Here is an 18,206-nt window from a genome sequence, read left to right on the forward strand (position 1 = left end):
GATGTTATTTTCATGGGGCTCAATTAAAGGAAACTTCACTTTAATTATATAAAGAAGTTTGGAGCTAAAAAGATATATTTGCATCTGAGGATGTTCTGAAATGCTTTTTTGTTATCCCCAGTAAAAAGTCGCTTTTCAAATGCTTCACAAATATTTGGAAAATGCCCACAAATTTATTACTTTTGTTTCGTTTGATTTGATTTCATTATGTTTTTCCTCGTCTTTCGGTTGTGGCGGCTCCACACCGCTACCAGCCCATCGGATGGAGCCCAGGAGCGGTGGTCACCCATCTGACTTGGCGTATCCGGCATCCAGAATCCGCAACGTGGATGTGAGTGGTGGAGTTCGGACGGGGGTGGCGGTACGGGGATTCGCTGGATTCTGCGCGGGAAGGGTTTGGTTTTTGATGGGGAGAGGGAGGAGACTTCTTTTCGGTTTGAAAAGGGGGCGTGGCTGCGTGGCATGGGCGTGGCATAAAATTTGCTTTTAAAAATATCATTACACATCACGTCAATTACAATTTTTTTTGTTCGATTTGTTTTGCTTTTTTTTTTGCTTTGTTTCGTTTCGTTTAGACATATTTGCTTGTTTTTTTTTTCAATGTTTTATGTTTTTGTTTCAGTTTAGCGTATATATGTACGTGTACAAATAATGCAATAGACACACATCTATACAAATTATACTATATAATGGTTAAGTTTTTCTGTTCTTTTCTTTTTCTCTCGTTATTTGTTGTAAATTTCATTTGGAGTGCTTATTTCTTCTGTTTTTATTTTGTTTTGTTTTCTTTTGTTTGGCAACAGATCTCGCGTTATTTTCTTGCTTTGAGTTTGAGGTCCGTTTCAGACACAAGATACACAATTATATATGTATGTAATTAGGTTTCGGTTTGTATATAAAAAATTAATACTCAATTACAAGGAATAACACTTAGGCGTATGTTGTCTACAATTGTTTACGATTTGCATTTTGCATTTTTTAGTCGTTCCTTCTGCCTGTGGAAATTGCGTTTGTGGAAAATCTGCTGCTCGCTGGTTTTAGTTAAAATATATGCGTACATGGTTAGAAATTGTATAATTTGTTGTTGTTTTTCACTAATTCGATACGGTACACACACACACACACACATACACACACACACACAGAATTTGGTTTTGGTTTTTTGAGAGACAGATAGAGAGTATTACATTAAGGATTATATGCCTGGCTAATGCAAATATCAATTAGACAATCATCGGAGTTTCGAGTGTGGGGGAAAGTTGAGTTTTATTTCACTTCGCTCGCTTTGTATATTTGTTTTTTGTTTTTAGTTTTTATTATTAACTTTATTTGTAGTTTTTGTGGGAGATTTCCTTTGCCGCAGTAATTATCATTTTTTGCTTATATGGTAGCTATATAATTATATAGTGTATATCTAGTTGGATGACAAACATACATATACAGACAGACACACACACTGAGATGCACATTTAGTTTAGCTCGAAAATTAGATTTTGCTCTGTTGTTCTTATTGGTTGCTTTTTTTTTGCATTTTGTTTATAGTGTATTCCTTACTTCGCTTCGCTCATCCTTTCTCTCCCCCTCCCCCTGCTCCTACGGCTCCACCTCTCCTACTTTCTCCTATACTAGACACACAGACATTTAGTGGTATTTAAATATATATATATATATCATATATCTAGCATTATCGCTATTGTGTTTACATATGTGAAAATTTGTTGGCTGATCGCGCATTATTTTAAACACACAATTACAATTACATTTATAACATACACAGATACACAGTAAATTTTATTTAACCATCTTCCTGCTGACATCCTACTAGATATCTCCCCATGCTTTCACATATATATCGCTTGGTTTTCTTTTTCTCTTATTTTTCTTTTTTTGTTTTGTTTTAGTTTTTAGTCATTTTCTTGTTCTTGCTGTTGTGCGTTTGTCGTTGGCGCCCCCGCCCCGCCCCTCGAGATGGGTGGAGCGTTTGTGGGTGGCGGATGGCAGGGGAGGAGGAGGAGGAGGAGGAGTAGACTGGCGGTGGCCGAGGGGCGGGGAGTGGGGGGCGGCGAGGGGAGGTCTCACTCAATGGATTCAACGACAAGGGGGACGCACCACCACACAGAGAAAATACTTGACGCGTTTACATATATCACGGAAACACAACAAAGCCATCGATACAAAATATATATTGTATATATAAAAAATAAATATACCCTACTTAGCCAAGTTCTGTTGTCTCGCTCGCACACACAATCAGGAATCACTAATCACACACTGCACACAATAGACCCAAGTATATTATATACTATTATAAATATGTATATGCCTGGCTGCTGATCCTCATTTGAATGAATCGATCGATCGATGGGCTGCCTCCTGCTAACGCCTCCTGCCTCCTCCAGCTTCCTCCTGCTATCTTCTCTCTATGGCTATTACTAATATGCTCCTTAGTTCACCCAAAAAACACAAAGCACACATGGCACACATGGCACTGGCACATGGCCCACATTCATACACAAACGCACATTGAATCTAACTATCTCGTTTTGGCTTCGCGTCCGGCGGTCAAGTAGAAGTCCAAGTGTGCCATGGCCTGGCGGGGATCTAGGCCTAGACCATGACAAAAGCATCCTTGCCGCAGAACAGATACGGGAACTGGTCAATCATTGTCTGGACAATGTCCTCCAGATACGGACGCAGCTGCTCGAAGTGGCCCATGTCGGTGAAGTCGATGGGTATGAGTGTCGGCCACCAGCAAATGGCCAAGTTCTTGCTGTCCATGCTATTCAGCTTCGAATTGTCTGATACGCTGTGTGGAGCATAAAAAAATGTAAGTATCAACGAATCACAGACAGTGGATTCCCCAAACGTCCCCCCCCCCCCCCCAACTTACTGCACAAAGTGTTGGAATATGTATTTGAGTATGGCAAAGTTGATGGGCGGCAGCTTCTGGAGCAGCGATTTTAAAGCTATCAAGCGGCAACTTCGGTCCGTTTTGACCTCCACATTCAGTTTGGAATTGCCGACGCCTCGCGAGCCTTCACGGAAAATGGAGTTAGAGCCGCGTTCGAAGTGAGTGCATTATGGTTGCTACATACCGGCAATCTCCTCCAGCTCCTTGATGATGTCCTTGCTGAACAGCGGAGGCAGGCGCTTGGAGAAGAAGTCCTTCAGTGCCGTGGCCACGGCATTGACGGGAATGTCGAGCGCATCAATCTCAGTATTGGTATCTGCATTTGAAAAAATCATAAATTTGTTGTACCTGTAAGGCCTGAGGTCCGTAGGACACACTTACCCTCTTCGAAGCGTTGGAACAACATGTCGACATGCGCCCTACTTCCGGGCACCCTATAAATGCCCTCGGAGTCGAGGCCCTCCTTCTCGATAAACTCGACGCACTTGTTGAGGAAGATGGGGATCTCGCCTTGCTCGGAGGTAATCATCAGCTTGCCGAATTGCGCCTCCGCGGATTCAACCAGGCCCTTGGCATTCTGCTTTAGTTTGCGCTTGAGCTTCTTCTCTTGCTCCTTCTCCTTCTCCTGTAGTTTGCGCTGCCTGGCCGTTTCCTCTTTGATGCGCCGCTTCTCCAGCTTCTCAAAGTCCTTCAAGCATTTGGCCTGGTTCATGTTGTACTCGGGCAGATTCTCTGCACCGAAGATGCCGGCACCCGCCAGTTCTGGCACCATGGAATACTGCAGGCGGTGGAGGATAACAATGGTCAATGGTTAAGTTGGATAATAGAAGATATTATGTCAAAGACGGACACTCACCTCTGGCGACTTGTCACTCTTCATGAACTCGGGAACACATGGCTCTGGTTTCTCTGCGAAAATTCAAAGAATATAAAATCAATTAGATATTATGTATTTGTGTTTGGTTAAGAAATAAATTAAATTTAGTTGTAAAGATTTTCTAGACACAGACAGTTTGCCAGCTTCCGGTGAAGAAATACACAAATATGAACATAGATACAATATAAACAGAAAACACAAATCACGACACATACTTTTCTCACCTGGCCCGCTGCCGCCAACGGCCATGCGCTGGTAGTGCAGCGGAATCTCCGGCGGACTCACATACGAGCCGAACGGAGGAACACGCGGTGTCTGCACCGGAATTGCCACCTTCTTCTTTTTCTGCTTCTTGGCGGCCACCGGCTTCTTGCTGGCCTTATAGTAGGCATTCTGCTGGCGCACCCGTCGCTCCGTGGAACTGGCACAGCTGTCCGATTCGGTGCAGTCTGCGGATGACATGAAAGATTGGTGTGAGAAGTGCATTCCACTTGGTGCGGAGATGATTGCGTTGGCGCAACGAGGAGCGAGGGACAAAGGACAATGCTTTGTACGAGAATCAATGGTGCAATCTCCAAAAGGAACTTGATCCTATCATTTCAAAGCAAAGTTGTGAAACAAAACGACGGCAAAATTTAAATAATATCTTAAATACAAATACGATCTTTTCGATAAAGAGATTAAAAAAAAAAAAAACATTCGAGTGTTAATGAAATTCAAATATATATATAATTTCGATCTGTTAGCATCAAGTTCGTGGAGTCATCAGCTTGTCGGTGTGCAGGGTGAGTGATTTGGGTGAGTGTTAGTGGGCGAGGAGCAGATAGTTAGTACTAGCGAAACGATGATGGAGCTGCAAAGTAGTGTCCCTGGCATCAATACCTTCATTTTCGTAGATCTGCTCGTACTCGGCGAGCTCCTCGGAATCCTCATCCTCGCCATCCAATTGGGCATGATCGTAGCGCTTGCCGTCCTTGTCGACCGGCTCCAAAAACGAATCACCCATGCAGCCACTGCCGGAGCCCAGACCCAGGCCCAGTCCAGTGCTGCCCGATCCCGAGCCGGAACCCGAACCCGAACCGGAGCCGGTGAAATTCATCTTGGCCACCGCATCGCTGACCAGCTGGAAGTTCTTCATGTTCAGCTTGCCCGGCTGCTGCGTGGGCAGGGTGAAGGTGGAGGAGCTCATGGCCGGGCAATTGCGACTGGGCGCCTCGCCCACTTTGAGCGTTTGACTGGGTCCCTTCGGGCGGATTTTGTTCAAATTGGAGTCGATGTGACGGCGACCGGTGGTGTAGGCATGTGTGGATCCGCTGAAGTTGTTCCAAATCAAATTCTTGTTCATGTTGCGTCGCCCATCGCTCTTGTCCTCCAGCCACTCTAAATTATCCACGCAAGTTGAGTTGGGCGAGAGAAGCACAGATTCACAATTAGCCCAATCGAAGGAGATTCTTCTCGTGGAAACTTCTCAAACTATAAATGCATCGGTCTGGGGCACAATTCTTACTTGATATAAAACGAATAAATTAATATGTATGCGAGCTCACATACAGTAAAAATATACGCATATTACTAATTCATTATAAATCATTTGAATATAGAAATCTATTCATTTATTAAGTACACTCTAAGTGCGTATGAATAACTGAGTAACTGGAGAATTGAAATACTTTTTGAATTGATCTGAATAAAAACGATTCAAGTCTAGCTTATTCACGCAACTACAATATTATTCATTTTATATTCAAGAAATTGTGCAGCATTTAACGAATATATGCAAAAAATGCAATAAGTTACAGGGGCAGGCAGCTAAATAAACTCGGGGGATTCGTGCCGGGGATTGGATTTGGTTTTGGTTTGATTGGATATTCAGGCAGTGCTTCGGTTGCAAGTTTGAACACAACAAAAAAAAAAAAAAAGCGACTTAATCTAGTGTCTAGAACGTAAGTGAATCGTGAGATTAACCTGCATCATGGGTGGCCAGTGAATCCTTGGACCCGCTGACATCCGCTGCTTGTCGGGAAATGAGAAAAACGAGAGCAAACACACCGGATTCATCAGATTTGAAATGGATTCAAGTTCCGACGAGTGATTTCACAAAAAAATGAAGAGGAACAGATTGAGCAAAGCAAAAGGAGAACGTGGGGAACAGCAAACGAACGAAAGAACATCTGTACAATCGATTCCCATCGATATGGGGATTTGGATTTGCTTTTTAGCAGGGGTCGTGGGTCGGAGACCATGGCAACATGGCTATATGGTGGACATGGGCACACGGAATATATATACATAAACAGCATTACTGGCAGACAGTACGGGCGCACGGAACTGAAGAGCTTACGAAAACCAAGGAGTTAACATAGCAAAAGAACATTCGGGGAAAAAAACCGGGAGGAGCGGGTAGAAACATTCAGGTGGTGGAGCGAATGAAAGTTGATTCGATTGATTAAGATCGCCTGGATAGATCTGGTGAGTTATCCTTGCAGAGGATGCCAGAAAAGCATACTGTCAAAATCTAGATCTTTCTCAACTTGGCCTACATGGTATTATACCAATATACGTTGGGCGATTTCTACATTATTTTAATCTACATAACAACTCGAAGGAGAATTTATATATATATACACTTTCTCGTCAATATGCATATGCAACTTTATCACAATTCTGCAATATACCATTCGACAAATTGCTAACATTGTATATTACAAACTATTTACAGAGCTTTATAAACAATCCATCATAGTTCGAGTCTATTCGCTTCCTATTTTTTTTTACACTTCAAACGAAATATTTGCAAAACAATTCAAAAAAATTAGGATATACTTCTCTGTAAGGATGGGACCTCACCAGCTTTACCCGAAAATGAAGAATCAAAGGGAAGAAAGAGTGATTCAGGAGAGGATTGACGGGTTGGTTGGTGAAGATTCGTTGGTGTTTTTTCGAGTGATCACAACAAGGAAACCAAAAAAAAAATAATTCAAAACTCTAGGGGATGATAACGAGATAGAGGGAGACAGATAGAGATAGAGATAGAGATAAGAGATATAAACGAGAATAGAGGAGAAATATATTCAAATAGTTAGATTACATGTTATTTCTTCCAAACTTGATTCTGAAGCCGAAACGAATTGACTCTTATATGTGCATGTAATGAGCTGATGATCTGGAGGGGCTGGCTCTGGAGGAGTTGTTGGAGGAGGGAATATCTGGAATCCTTATATATTTTCGTTTTGTTTTTTGTTTTTTTTTTTTCGATTGAGTATTTTGTTTGTTTGAGAGCAAATAATTTGATTTGCAATAGCCAAAACGACAACAACAAATACACACACAGAGATAAATCGATAAAAAATGGTTAAGGTTAATCGTTAATTAATAATAATCATTATATATATGATATAGATAGATATGGCGCATATAAGTATATGGTATGGCATGGAAATGGCATGATCTCGATATCCACGAGTTGGCAATGAATCGGATGGATGAATAAATGAATGAATGAATGGTTCGGATGATGGAATGGATGAATATTCATACGTGGATAATTATATCGTATATGGGTATGTATAATATATATATATATATATATAGTTCATTGGCTATGGACCACGAATTCTGAATGAGTTTGGTTTCTTTTTGTTATTGTTATTGGGTTTGGTTTAGCTTTAGGTGGGGTCTTTTGGCTTGGTCGTGTGGGATTAGTGGCCAGCATGGAACTTACTTTGATGCAGGTGCTTCGGCTTTTCGTTGTCATCGTAGATTTCATCTAATGATATATCTCTTTCTTCTGCAAATCGAATGATGAGCGGTTAGGAGGGCTGCCGACAACATTGGCTCGATGGAATGACTCACCATTTAATGAGTTGAGAGATCGGGTTGGAGCCATTTCGTAATTCTCACTGCCGGAACCGTCGGTTCCCAGCGTATTGGACAGCATGTAGCTCTCGTGGCGCGGCGGCGGGCGTGGCATCTGATTAACCGAGTTCTCCAGCGTGCCCTCGCCCGAATCCAAAGTAATTGACTCCTCCACATGCAGGTTCTCCACCTCGTACTTGTTGTCCCAGGCTGTCTTCAGGAATGGATTATAGAACGCAACTGTAAAACGAGAAACAATGTTAGATTCGAAGCCTCTAATTCGTTCCATAGTTCCATTCACTTACACTTGACATATTGATCCGCCGAGAAGGTCATAAAGCTGCCCTTGAAGCGATCGGCCACCGCATTGCCCTCGGTGATCAGAAACTGGCAAATATCGCTGTTGAAGAACGCATTAACGCCCCCGCTCTCGGTCACCGCGATAATCTGCAATGGAATATTGGCATTCTGGGCTGCCAGGATGCTAAACACATGGAATGAAAAGAAAAAAAATTCTTTAATGCTTGAAATTGCCTTAGATCGTATTAGATAAGTTAACTCACCTTAGATTTGCCAACGAAGATCGACGCTTGGTCGAGTAAAAGTAAATATAGCCATGGATTAGTTCATCGCGGTACTGGCTAGTGCCATGATATGAGGAAAGTATAAACTCGACCCGTCGCTTGGCATCGCCAATAAAGACGTCGACAATGATGGAGTGCTCGTTGGCCTTGACCAGCGTCGATTCCTCCACCAGCGGCTGGACAATGTTCTCGATGTCATACTGATCGCCACAAAAGATGCAGCACAGGATGCGCAGGTCGGTGTGATTGGAGGGATACGGCTCGTAGCTCTTCATCTCAGTCAGCTTTAGCGACAGGATGACTATGTTAAGTATATCATAGACATACTTCTGATGATTTTGCGTATGATCGATGAAGTCGCAGTGCAGCATCTCCGACAGGCGCATGCCCTCGTTGCGCAAGTATTCCACCTCGTTCTCCTTGAGATCCTGTGGCTGGTAAACCAGCACGATCGGCAGATTCTCGAACTTGTCCTCCAGCTCCAGGTTGCAGAGCAACGTGCGCTCCAAGTTATCCTTGAGCGTCTCAAAAGATTGCTGATTGGAGTACACGCAAATAAGACCTGCAAAGAATCGAAATTTCTTAGTTTCAGTACTTGGGACGATTAACACATTTCTTTGTGTCATATGGCAGGTATGTCAATCTTTTTCCATTAAGCAAAAACAATCATCAGTAAGCAATAAGTAATTCAAAATCTAAAGGCTGTGAGTAAGCAATATGATATCATATGCCAGCAATAGAAATTCGTTAGTCCGTTAATTAGCTAACTACTATATCTTGGGAGCATATTGAGCAGCAGGCCAATTAAGTGCAATTACTTGAGTGAGCTTTACTTATTAAAAGGTGCCAGCCCCTATTTGAGATTCTATGAAACCCAAAACCTACCACTCGAGTAGACATCTATGGCCTTGAAGGCCTCCATGTCGCCGTTGGCGATTCGGTAATTGAGATAATACGTCTGGTTCTCGTAGATGTACTCGCCCTTGCTACCGGTACATATGCGGATGTCGTTGAGCAGATCGCTGGCCAGGTGCTCGGAGCCCACGATCAGAAGATTGAGCGTGCGGTCACTGCCGCTGCCGGAACTCTTCCAGCCACCGCCGCTGGGCGTCTTGTGGTTGCTGGCCGACTTGTCGGACAACACCTCCTCAATCAGGCTATCCACACAGTTGTAAAAGAATGGGCAGTGATCGCGGATGGGGCAGTGGATGAAGCGCAGGTGCTGGACAAGCATCAACCGCCGCTCCTGGTCCAAGCGATCGAGCATCTTGTAGCGTGAATCCTCCTGTATGACATCGGTTATCTGGCGCACATCTTCCTGAGTGATGTTGTCAACGTTCTTGAACTGTAGAAAATATTGAGCATGTTCCAGCAGCAGCTCCACAAAATTCTGTTTGCTCTTTTCAATGATGTCGTCCTGGTGAATGTCGTAGATCTGCTGGCAGTCGTGCTCCGAAAGCGCCTCAAAGCATTCGCGTCCCATGAAGAGGACGCGCACCTCCGACAGCTGCTTGCCGGGCGTCACAAAGCCCGACTCCTCAAGTAGCATTTTGAATTGCTGCTTCCATCTATGGATGATTATATAATGGTATAGAAAGGTTTTATATATAACTGAGAGTTCAATGAATCAATGAATACAGTAATTACAGTAAAATACATTACATTTGTAAAATGCCTTAATGAAATTACACGTTTGGTCTGAACTCACCCAATTTTTTTCTTGTCCTGCTGCACCGAGTTCAAGTAGTTACGGAAGACAGTCTCTGCCTCGGAAGTCTCTAGCACATCAAAGGGAATGCGGGCCTCATCCTCCGCCTCGTCCATGTCCACCAGCTCCGTCCACGAGGCCTGCGGGCACTCGAAGAAGTACTGCTCGAACTCGATGTGATTCTGCAGATAGTTCCTGGCGCACTCCCAAGCATCGTCATCGCTGATATTCAAAGCCCCGATGTCCGGCAGCAGGTACTCCAGGGCCAGGGCAAACTTATCCAAGTACTGATGCAGTTTTTTGTTCAGATGATCGTCGCGCAGCTTCTTCATGTGCCGCCGGAATAGCTTTTGGCCGGCCTCGTGGCCGAATATGTTGAGGAACTCGTTCCACTCGCGATACTGTGACAGCATCTTGGAGCCCTGCGACCACAGGACGTGATAGTCGGTGATCTGGTTGCGTATTAGTCGCGTCACCGCCTCGGATCGTGTGTCCAGCAGTTCTTTGCGTGACTTGGCCGACTCCTGGTAGGAGATGATCTTGACACGGTTCTTAACCTTGTCGATCATCTGGGCGAGCAGGAGGAATGCCAAATCGATGTTGATGCTCTCGTGGGCCGACGTCTCGATTAGCTGCACAGTGCTCTTGTAGTCCTTTCGCTGGCTAATTTTCTCCGCCTCTCGAACATACAACTCATAAGCGTCGTCGTTCTTTGTGGTCACCAGCACCAGTGGCTTCTTGTTCTTTAGTATGGTTGCGATGACATTCTGCACGAACTCCACCTGCTTCTCCACACTGCGATTGGGCACTGGACTAACGTCGAAGACGACAACAAAGCCATCGATACTGAGCCGGCCATCGGGCATGACTTTCTGTTCGTACTCCTTCTCGATGCCCAACTGATTCTTGCATATGTACATTAGCTTCTCCGCGGAGAAGACCTTGGTGGCCGTGCACCGCTTTGAGTATGGATCCATCTTTCCCACCTTAAAGGCTTGGAACGTGGAGTCGTCCATGAACTCCGTCTGCTCGATGATATTAAACTGGTACTCGACGCCCTCCTCCGTCGTCTTGCGCACATCGCCCCAGTAAAGGAAGTGGTCGTTGTTCACGATCCGGCCACTAAAGTCGCTTTGGCTAAGCACTGATATGTGATCGATGAAGTAGTCGTCGGCCATCGGGCGCATGAATCTGTTGCACAGGCATGACTTGCCCACTCCCACCTGCCCGCGGTCCTTTTCGGTCCCGGATAGTCCAATGACCGAGATGTTAAACTGACGCATCTTGACGTTCCTGCAAGGATTCAAAAGTCGAAGGAGAGAATTAGATACCTGGCTTATAGACTCGCAGATAAATGCTAAAAGTGTTATGGAATAGGTAATTCCGGATTTGGTATTCTGCAGGTGTTTTCGTTCAAATGTATGATTGTGCCTTATCATATCGATAAGGTGTTATCTACTGGCGCTTTTCCTCACATGCCTATCAACATGACACAATGTTGTAACATTGTATCCATCGCAAATTGATTCATTCAATCGGTTGTTAAGGTAATATTTTAAAATATCACAGGAGATAACCTGTTAACGTTGTATGAAAAGGATAATATGCATATGGATAATATGCTTTTCAGGATTTCACATAAAGATATATTCCTTATTATAGGGATATACGAAAGAAAAATAGCGTAGAATAGACCTTGGCTCGGCTCGATATATACAAATGTGTTTTCGTGAAAACGTCAGCTTATGGATATCTTTGGATATTCAGGGATAACCTCTCAGTTTCTCCGGACACACACGGAATGGAAAACCGTCGATTTCTGGTCACTTTTTCACGGCAAATGGCTGGCTTGCGATGCCAGCCGATGACTATTATCCAAGATAACCTTCGAGTTGGAGAATCGCCCCGTGTCCTCCGCGCCGTCTGCTCCAATTGGCCGCAGGACCTTCACATTTCCGCACACTTTTCGCCAGTCTAGGACTTTGTCATGAGTTCCTTTTGGCTACAACTACGCAGTTACGGATACATCCACGGATTGGGGGTCCAAAAACACGAGAGAGCGAGAGCGAGAGATTGGCTGCTGCGATGTGACAAAAAAAAAAAAAGAAACGGAGAAGAAAAACGCGCAAGCGATTTTCTTATGCCGGCGCTGCCCGAAAATTCATTCCATGTGATTTTTGGCCAGCGAATAATATACGCGAATCGCGATTTCACAAAAAATGCACAGGGCTCTTTTTTACCTGCTTTCTTTTGGGTTGCTAGTTTGATCTTTGTATTTATTTATATGGCTAGTTTTTATACAACATTTTCGGCAAGTAGGGAAAGTCAGTCTGCAACAAATCCTTTTTCCGTCCTGACTGCGGCGGTTGTTCTGTCGCAGCGCTTCTTTTGGTGCTGCAAACGACACGGCGCAACTCTCTAAAGAGAGAGAATCAGAGTCAGAGTGAGCGAGCACGAGCGACTGAGAGTGGAAAGTAGAGAGAGCGCGTGGGTGGATTCGGATGTGAATGTGTTTGTTGTTGCTGTTGCTAGTGCACTCCAATTTGTTGCTGTTATCCTCGAGTGGGAGTGCAACAATGTGGGTGTGTGTGGTTGTGCGTTTCAATGAGAGTGGAAATAATAAATTCCCCACTGGCCTTTAATTGAGTTTTTCCGGCGTACAAACCACCGCAAACACACACACACACATGCTGGGCAAGTGCAGCGCAGAAGCGAAATTGGATCTGCAACAGATTTCCTGTACATTCTCCGCGCTGCACAACAACAACTAACAACTAACAACAACAACAGCCACAGCGCAAGAAACGGAGAGCAACGATCCAGTGATAACAACAACGACAAAGGCAAAAAGAAAGGAGGAAGGGGAGGAGAAGAGAGAGTACTGCAAGTGCATGTGCAACGGTACAATTACAAAAACACAAACGGGCGCGGCGGGAGCGGCAGAGCGCAAAGACGAGAGACAAAACACCATACAATTTTTGGAAACGAATTTTAAGATTTGTTGCAGAAAAGAAAAACACTGTTGCCGCATCCGCCTAGCCATCCCGCTCTGGCGCACACACTCCCAGCAGCGGGGCATCTCGCTCTCTCTGCGTGCTCGCTGGCTGCGTGTGTGTGCGTGGGTTCTGTGTGTGTGAACAATTACCTGCAGCTGCGCACAAAGAATTCAAGTTTAATCCGCCTCGGCGACACTTTTTCTTGAAGCCCGTGCTTCTTGGCTTTTCCAGCCAGTCACTTGACAAAATACTAAGCAATTGTATTTGTTGTATTTGCTTTAATAATTATTTTCCCACCATGGAACTCTCACTCACTCACACACACGCACACAGCAGGCGCACACACTCAAGACAAGGGAGAGCGGGAGAGGGAGAGCGAGAGGAGAGAGGAGCAGCGCGTACACAACGTATACAAAGGACAATTACGAATCAGCATCGTAAACGCACACTGAAAAAGCAGGTCAGATACGTCCTGACTCGATTCAGGAATCAAAACACAAAACTCAATGCCGAATGCCAGTCGATTCGCATATTACGCACGCACGAACGCTACTCACAATTATTGTAATTCACATCCGAGCTTTAATTTAACAACAACAAAAACTAGAGCTGGAACTAATGTCGATGCTTGTTAGTTTTTATCGATAACCCGATACGCGTATGGGTGGCATGGCCGGGAACGATAGATATATCTGGTATGTGTACTCGCTAACCAAAGTATATTATCGATAAAAGTAGATTCCGATAACAGCTGCGTAGTTATATATTTATTTGAGGCGCCAAATTTAAACTCAATTAATTAATTAGTTATATAGAAATGGTTTTTGCAATAAGTATTTATTCTGGTCAATGTTGTTATAAATTTTACAAGCACTATTATAATCAGCCGGGGGGCGGAGTGGGGAAAGGTTGCTTACGACTATGAAAAACAAGGCGGGATCGAGTCCAACTAATACAGGTCCGATTTTTTCATGACCGCCGTGACCAGTGCCTTAAACGCGTCCTCGATCATGATGATGTGCAGCTGGGCATCCCGATACGTGCAGAGCTTGTCGCTATCGGTGAGTGGCATTTCCATTGTGGTCATGCCCAGCGATGACTGCGAATGCAGAATGCGCCCGGTGGTCATCAGGATGTTGACGCAGTCGTCGGCCAGAATGGGAAACGTTTCCACGAAACGAACCATCGCTGGCATCACATTGCGCAGGAATCTACACTTGGTCGATGCGGTCAGCATGGACAACGTCGTCTGGATTACATTCAGGCAGAATTTCGAGACGCCCAGACTCTTGGGTATCGAATAGTTGAGCACCAGATGGGAGGTCAGATCGATGGTAAAGATCTGTTTTTCCATTTCCGTCACGTTGAGGAATTCGTGAACAAAATCAATGCATATGTGCATCGATGGCACACTGGCCACCATCATGGGAATAACCGACTTTGGATACGTTTGGAAGTGCACTAGTTTCGCCAGCGAAGGCTCCGAAATGAATGCCTGATGCACATAGGTGCCAATGATGCCCTGTATCTCACGCAGCTCCAGATGCGACACCCGATCCGTTGCCTTGCTGGCTATGTAGTCCAGCACCTCCAGCAGAATGTGCACGGCGGCGCTCTCCTGCGAGGCAATCAGCGTGGTCCTTAGGTCCTCCCAAATCGCATCCGTCTGCATCATGCCATTCTTGTCCAGCACCTGCTTCTGCTGCATCTGCATGTGCACGTTGAGATAGGTCTTCGAGGCGGCTAGGCTGCCCTTCAGAATGCGCAGCAGGATCATCAGCAAATAGGGCGAACAGAATACGAAGCGTGGACAACTGTTGATCAAAAGGAATGCGAAAGAATTTTAGGAAACAACACACGAAAATGACGAGGCAACCCACCTTAGCACCTCCATGGGCTCCAGAAGACTCTCGTTGGCAAAGGTACGTCGATCCATCGTATCCGAGCCGTTGGTAATCGCTCGCAGCGACATGATCCACAGGGTGGTGGGCAGCACGGCATTCAGGCGCAGCCAAATATCGTTGTACAGATCCTTGACGTATCGCGGCACCGACTTGGCAAACACCATCGGCAGATGCTTCACCAGCTGTTGTCCATACTGCGCCTGCGTTTCTGGGGGCATCTGGAGTAGCTGCTTAAACACGCGGATGGCTAGATGCGGTTTCGTTTGGATGGCGGCCAGTGCACGATCCAGGGTCTCCGGCTTGAGCTCATGCTTGCTTACCACCACCGTGGAATTGCCCTGGGCCAGATTGTGCTCCTCCAGCCAGTCATCGACCATGCTGAGATGCGGATAGTTGGAGATAATCAAACGCAGCAGCGGATGGAAGAGCGAGAGATAGTCGTTGTGGTAGTGGTGCGCCTTCTGGAGCAGATACTTCAGTGGCAGTCCGCCCAGGAAGTTGTTGGAGTACTCCTTCTGCTTGCGACCACCCAAAGCGCTGAGGTTCATCAGTCGCGTATCCTCGTACAACATGAGGTAGTAGATCATCAGCAGCTGGGCGGTTAGTGGACACGTCACCTCGATCTGGTTGAGCTCCTGACTTTCCGCCATCGGTGGCAGCTCCTCGGCGAAGAATGTGAGCTTGGATGTGCGGAACACGTGCAGAATTTCCGCCTCAGTGAAGGGCCGGTGCATGTGATCAATATTCACTTTTCCGGTGGGATTGGGTATTATCAGCGTGTTGACAAAGACCTCCACCAGGGCCGGCATCACAGGATGCACTGGCCTCACCGAACTGCATATTTGCTTGAAGATCCACGACTTAATGGGCACTTTGTGCTTGAGAAATGTCCTCGATTTCAGCAGTTGCTGGATGCAGTGCACCGGCAGGTAGCACAGTATGGTGCCATTTAAATTCGGAGTGACGGGTACGCGAACCGCATGCAGCGCCACCACCTGCTCCGTGAACAGGTCCTGTGTGAAGAGCTGCTTGATTCTGTTTGTACTGTTCGGCCGGATGGGTATCTTCATGGCCAGCGTGGAGCAGACCATCTCGCTGATGGCCGAGATCTGATTGCTGTGAAAGTGAATGGCCAGAAGCAGGAGCATCTCACCCAGCGAGGTGCTAGTACCGGGGCGCTTGCAGAAAAAGGCATCCTCCCGTATGAGCCACTGCAGCCACTCCACAGCCTTGTTCTCCAGTGGAATGGTGGACACCAGCGAGGGACAGGCGATGAGCATGCACAGCGCCAGCGTTACAAATCTCACGCCCGAGGGCGTCGCCTGCGGACAACTCGTGACCAGCTGCGACAGAGCATTGATCTCGTCGTCGTTGAACTTCAGGCCACCGATGCCGCGCAGGGCACAGTACAGACGCAGCAGCACCGCGCCCTGCAGATTGAAGTCGCGCAGCTCCGCCGCATTGGTCGTCGTTTGAATCACCTTCTGTAGCAGCTCCACGCGCACCAGATTCAGTGCGTCCCCCTTCCGCTTCTGGCTGGAGCGGATGTAAGCGGCGAACCAGGAGCGCAGATTCTGGTCATTGCCCAGCAGCAGGCCCGTGAGGAAGGCTATCTGTGGGGAGTGGTTGAAGTTTGCATTGTTATCTCATTATTCGTAAATATTGTCATACGTCCAAATAAGATTCAATCGCTCTAGCGAATTAGAGCGAGATAGCTAAGCAACATTTTCTCGCTTTTGCTTTTGCTTAACACATGTTACACAAAAATAAGCAGAACTCCAAATGAATGGTACTCCAAACAAAAAAGATCAATCAACAAAATATGATCAAAAAACATTTCTTATGTACGTTAAATTTAAATGAAATGCAAAGAATTTCCTAACGATTATAGTGTTGTGGTAAATCTGCACCTTACTGGTCAATATTACCCTACTCACCAGATCCTCGGGATGCTTGAGCGTGAGCTTAAGCATAAACGACGGCACCTTCAGCATATCCACGCACATGGACCTGTTGGCCAGCGCCTGGGAGGGATTCATCTCGCTGAGCCCCATGAGCAGCATTAACCGGTGCTTGCCATCGCTGCCATCCTCGTCGCAATTGGCGATCACATGGGACACAACGTCGCGATAGCAATCCGGAAAGTTGGCGACCAGTGCGCAGATGATGCGATGTCCGTTGGGCACATGGACAAGGGCGTCCGTTAGCTCCAGTATGTTCAGCAGGGAGGGCAGCTCGGCGAGAGCAATGCACAGAATGTCGACCACCTCCTCCAGATAGATGCCGTCGTCCAGCATCTCCGAATGGGCGGCCGGTTTCTGCTCGGAGACCTGCTGCTGCAGATTGAAGATCTCGGAGAGCACCACGCGCACCTTGCGCGCCACATCCGCCCGCTCAAAGCCCAGTGCGATGCCCGACTGGAGGCCGTACTCGTGTTGCTGTCCCTCGAAGAAGGCCGACTTCTGGCGGGCCTGCAGCTCCTTCTTCAGCTCATTCTCCAGCTCATGGTAGTTGACTTGCAGGTAGGAGACGATGCTGTTCACCACCTCGATGCCGATGAGCACGGCCAGGATCTCTTTGCGCGACTCCATCGACGATTCGGTGTTGTCCAGTGGCGATAGCAGGCTCATCCGCACCAGCGAGGGCAGCACGGGCCGAATCTCCGCCTCCGGATAGCTGGCCAGCAGGGTGATGTCCAGATTCTGCATGGCGCAGAAAACGCGCGGCGATACATCGTACATCCTCACCGGCATTTTGTCCTCGTCGTCGTTGTCGTTGCGTTCCAACTTGTTGCACCCGGCAATGCTCGTGTGCTCGGTTGTCCCGCTCTATTGGCCTGGCCGGCGGGGTGTCCGTGCTGGAGATGCCGGCGCGGGTCTGCTTTAATCTCGGCGATCTGTAGTTGGGGCAGGGAATGCCGGAGAATCCGAGAATCCACTGCGATCCGCATCCAAAAAATCAACACACGTCAGTGTGGCCAGTTGGAGAGGCTGCAAATATACCAGCAATTACTACATTTTATTATTTTATTATTATAAAAATACTATACTGCTCTCATAGGTGAAGGTTAACAAAGAGATGCGCAGCTAAAGAAAAATATTAACAATTATTGCAAGAGGCTAACAACTATTAGTACTATTAAGTTAGTAAAATCTTTACTGTTATTATTAGCAATAAGGCTTATATTCTCCCAAAAAGCCAACATATTAAAAAAAGTTAAATATAAATAAGTTATGTTTGTATATAAGCATTTCTGTAACGAAAATCTTAGGAAAATAAGAACATTTTGGTTCTGATAAAAATTTAATTAATATTATTTAAATAGCTCGAAGTAATAGAGTACATGTGGCGTAAACAATTGTTTATGTAAT

At 46.0% G+C, this 18,206-nt stretch overlaps 2 protein-coding genes across 8 annotated transcripts; both read right to left on the reverse strand.

Moving 5' to 3' along the window:
• Positions 1–136: 136 nt before the first annotated feature.
• Positions 137–13,552, reverse strand: RhoGAPp190 (Rho GTPase activating protein p190). Of its 7 annotated transcripts, NM_001272729.1 has the most exons (16): positions 13,489–13,552; positions 9,936–11,228; positions 9,113–9,795; positions 8,207–8,789; positions 7,949–8,127; positions 7,641–7,883; positions 7,510–7,575; positions 6,877–7,002; positions 5,754–5,798; positions 4,671–5,168; positions 4,004–4,237; positions 3,768–3,820; positions 3,293–3,689; positions 3,096–3,227; positions 2,891–3,035; positions 137–2,806 (listed from the first exon to the last, which is right to left on the reverse strand). In NM_001272729.1, the coding sequence occupies exons 2-16, from the start codon at positions 11,216–11,218 to the stop codon at positions 2,608–2,610; spliced, it is 4,866 nt and encodes a 1,621-aa protein (NP_001259658.1). In that variant the 5' UTR covers positions 11,219–11,228; positions 13,489–13,552; the 3' UTR covers positions 137–2,607. The 7 variants fall into 7 exon arrangements, with proteins under 7 accessions (NP_001259658.1, NP_001259657.1, NP_728090.1 ...); NM_001272728.1 differs by lacking the exon at positions 6,877–7,002 and having other exon boundaries at positions 13,081–13,552; NM_167573.2 differs by lacking the exons at positions 5,754–5,798; positions 6,877–7,002 and having other exon boundaries at positions 4,013–4,237; positions 13,081–13,552.
• A 198-nt stretch (positions 13,553–13,750) lies between these two features.
• IntS2 (Integrator 2) lies at positions 13,751–17,808 on the reverse strand. The gene is made up of 3 exons (NM_133004.2): positions 16,773–17,808; positions 14,812–16,448; positions 13,751–14,745 (listed from the first exon to the last, which is right to left on the reverse strand). Exons 1-3 carry the CDS (start codon positions 17,586–17,588, stop codon positions 13,881–13,883), a joined length of 3,318 nt encoding a protein of 1,105 aa, NP_573232.1. The 5' UTR covers positions 17,589–17,808; the 3' UTR covers positions 13,751–13,880.
• Between the last annotated feature and the right edge of the window lie 398 nt (positions 17,809–18,206).

The sequence above is a fragment of the Drosophila melanogaster genome, chromosome X (genome assembly GCF_000001215.4).
Source record: "Drosophila melanogaster chromosome X".
Lineage (NCBI taxonomy): Eukaryota > Metazoa > Arthropoda > Insecta > Diptera > Drosophilidae > Drosophila > Drosophila melanogaster.

Coding starts and splice junctions, on each gene's coding strand:
- RhoGAPp190 (NM_001272729.1), bottom strand. CDS start 11,218: ATGCGTCAGTTTAACATCTCGGTCATTGGACTATCCGGGACCGAAAAG. Junction 7,576..7,640: donor ATCTCTCAACTCATTAAATG/GTGAGTCATTCC, acceptor TTCGATTTGCAG/AAGAAAGAGATATATCATTA. Junction 7,003..7,509: donor GCCGAAGCACCTGCATCAAA/GTAAGTTCCATG, acceptor AAAATATATAAG/GATTCCAGATATTCCCTCCT.
- IntS2 (NM_133004.2), bottom strand. CDS start 17,588: ATGCCGGTGAGGATGTACGATGTATCGCCGCGCGTTTTCTGCGCCATG. Junction 16,449..16,772: donor TCAAGCATCCCGAGGATCTG/GTGAGTAGGGTA, acceptor CACTCCCCACAG/ATAGCCTTCCTCACGGGCCT. Junction 14,746..14,811: donor GAGCCCATGGAGGTGCTAAG/GTGGGTTGCCTC, acceptor TTTGATCAACAG/TTGTCCACGCTTCGTATTCT.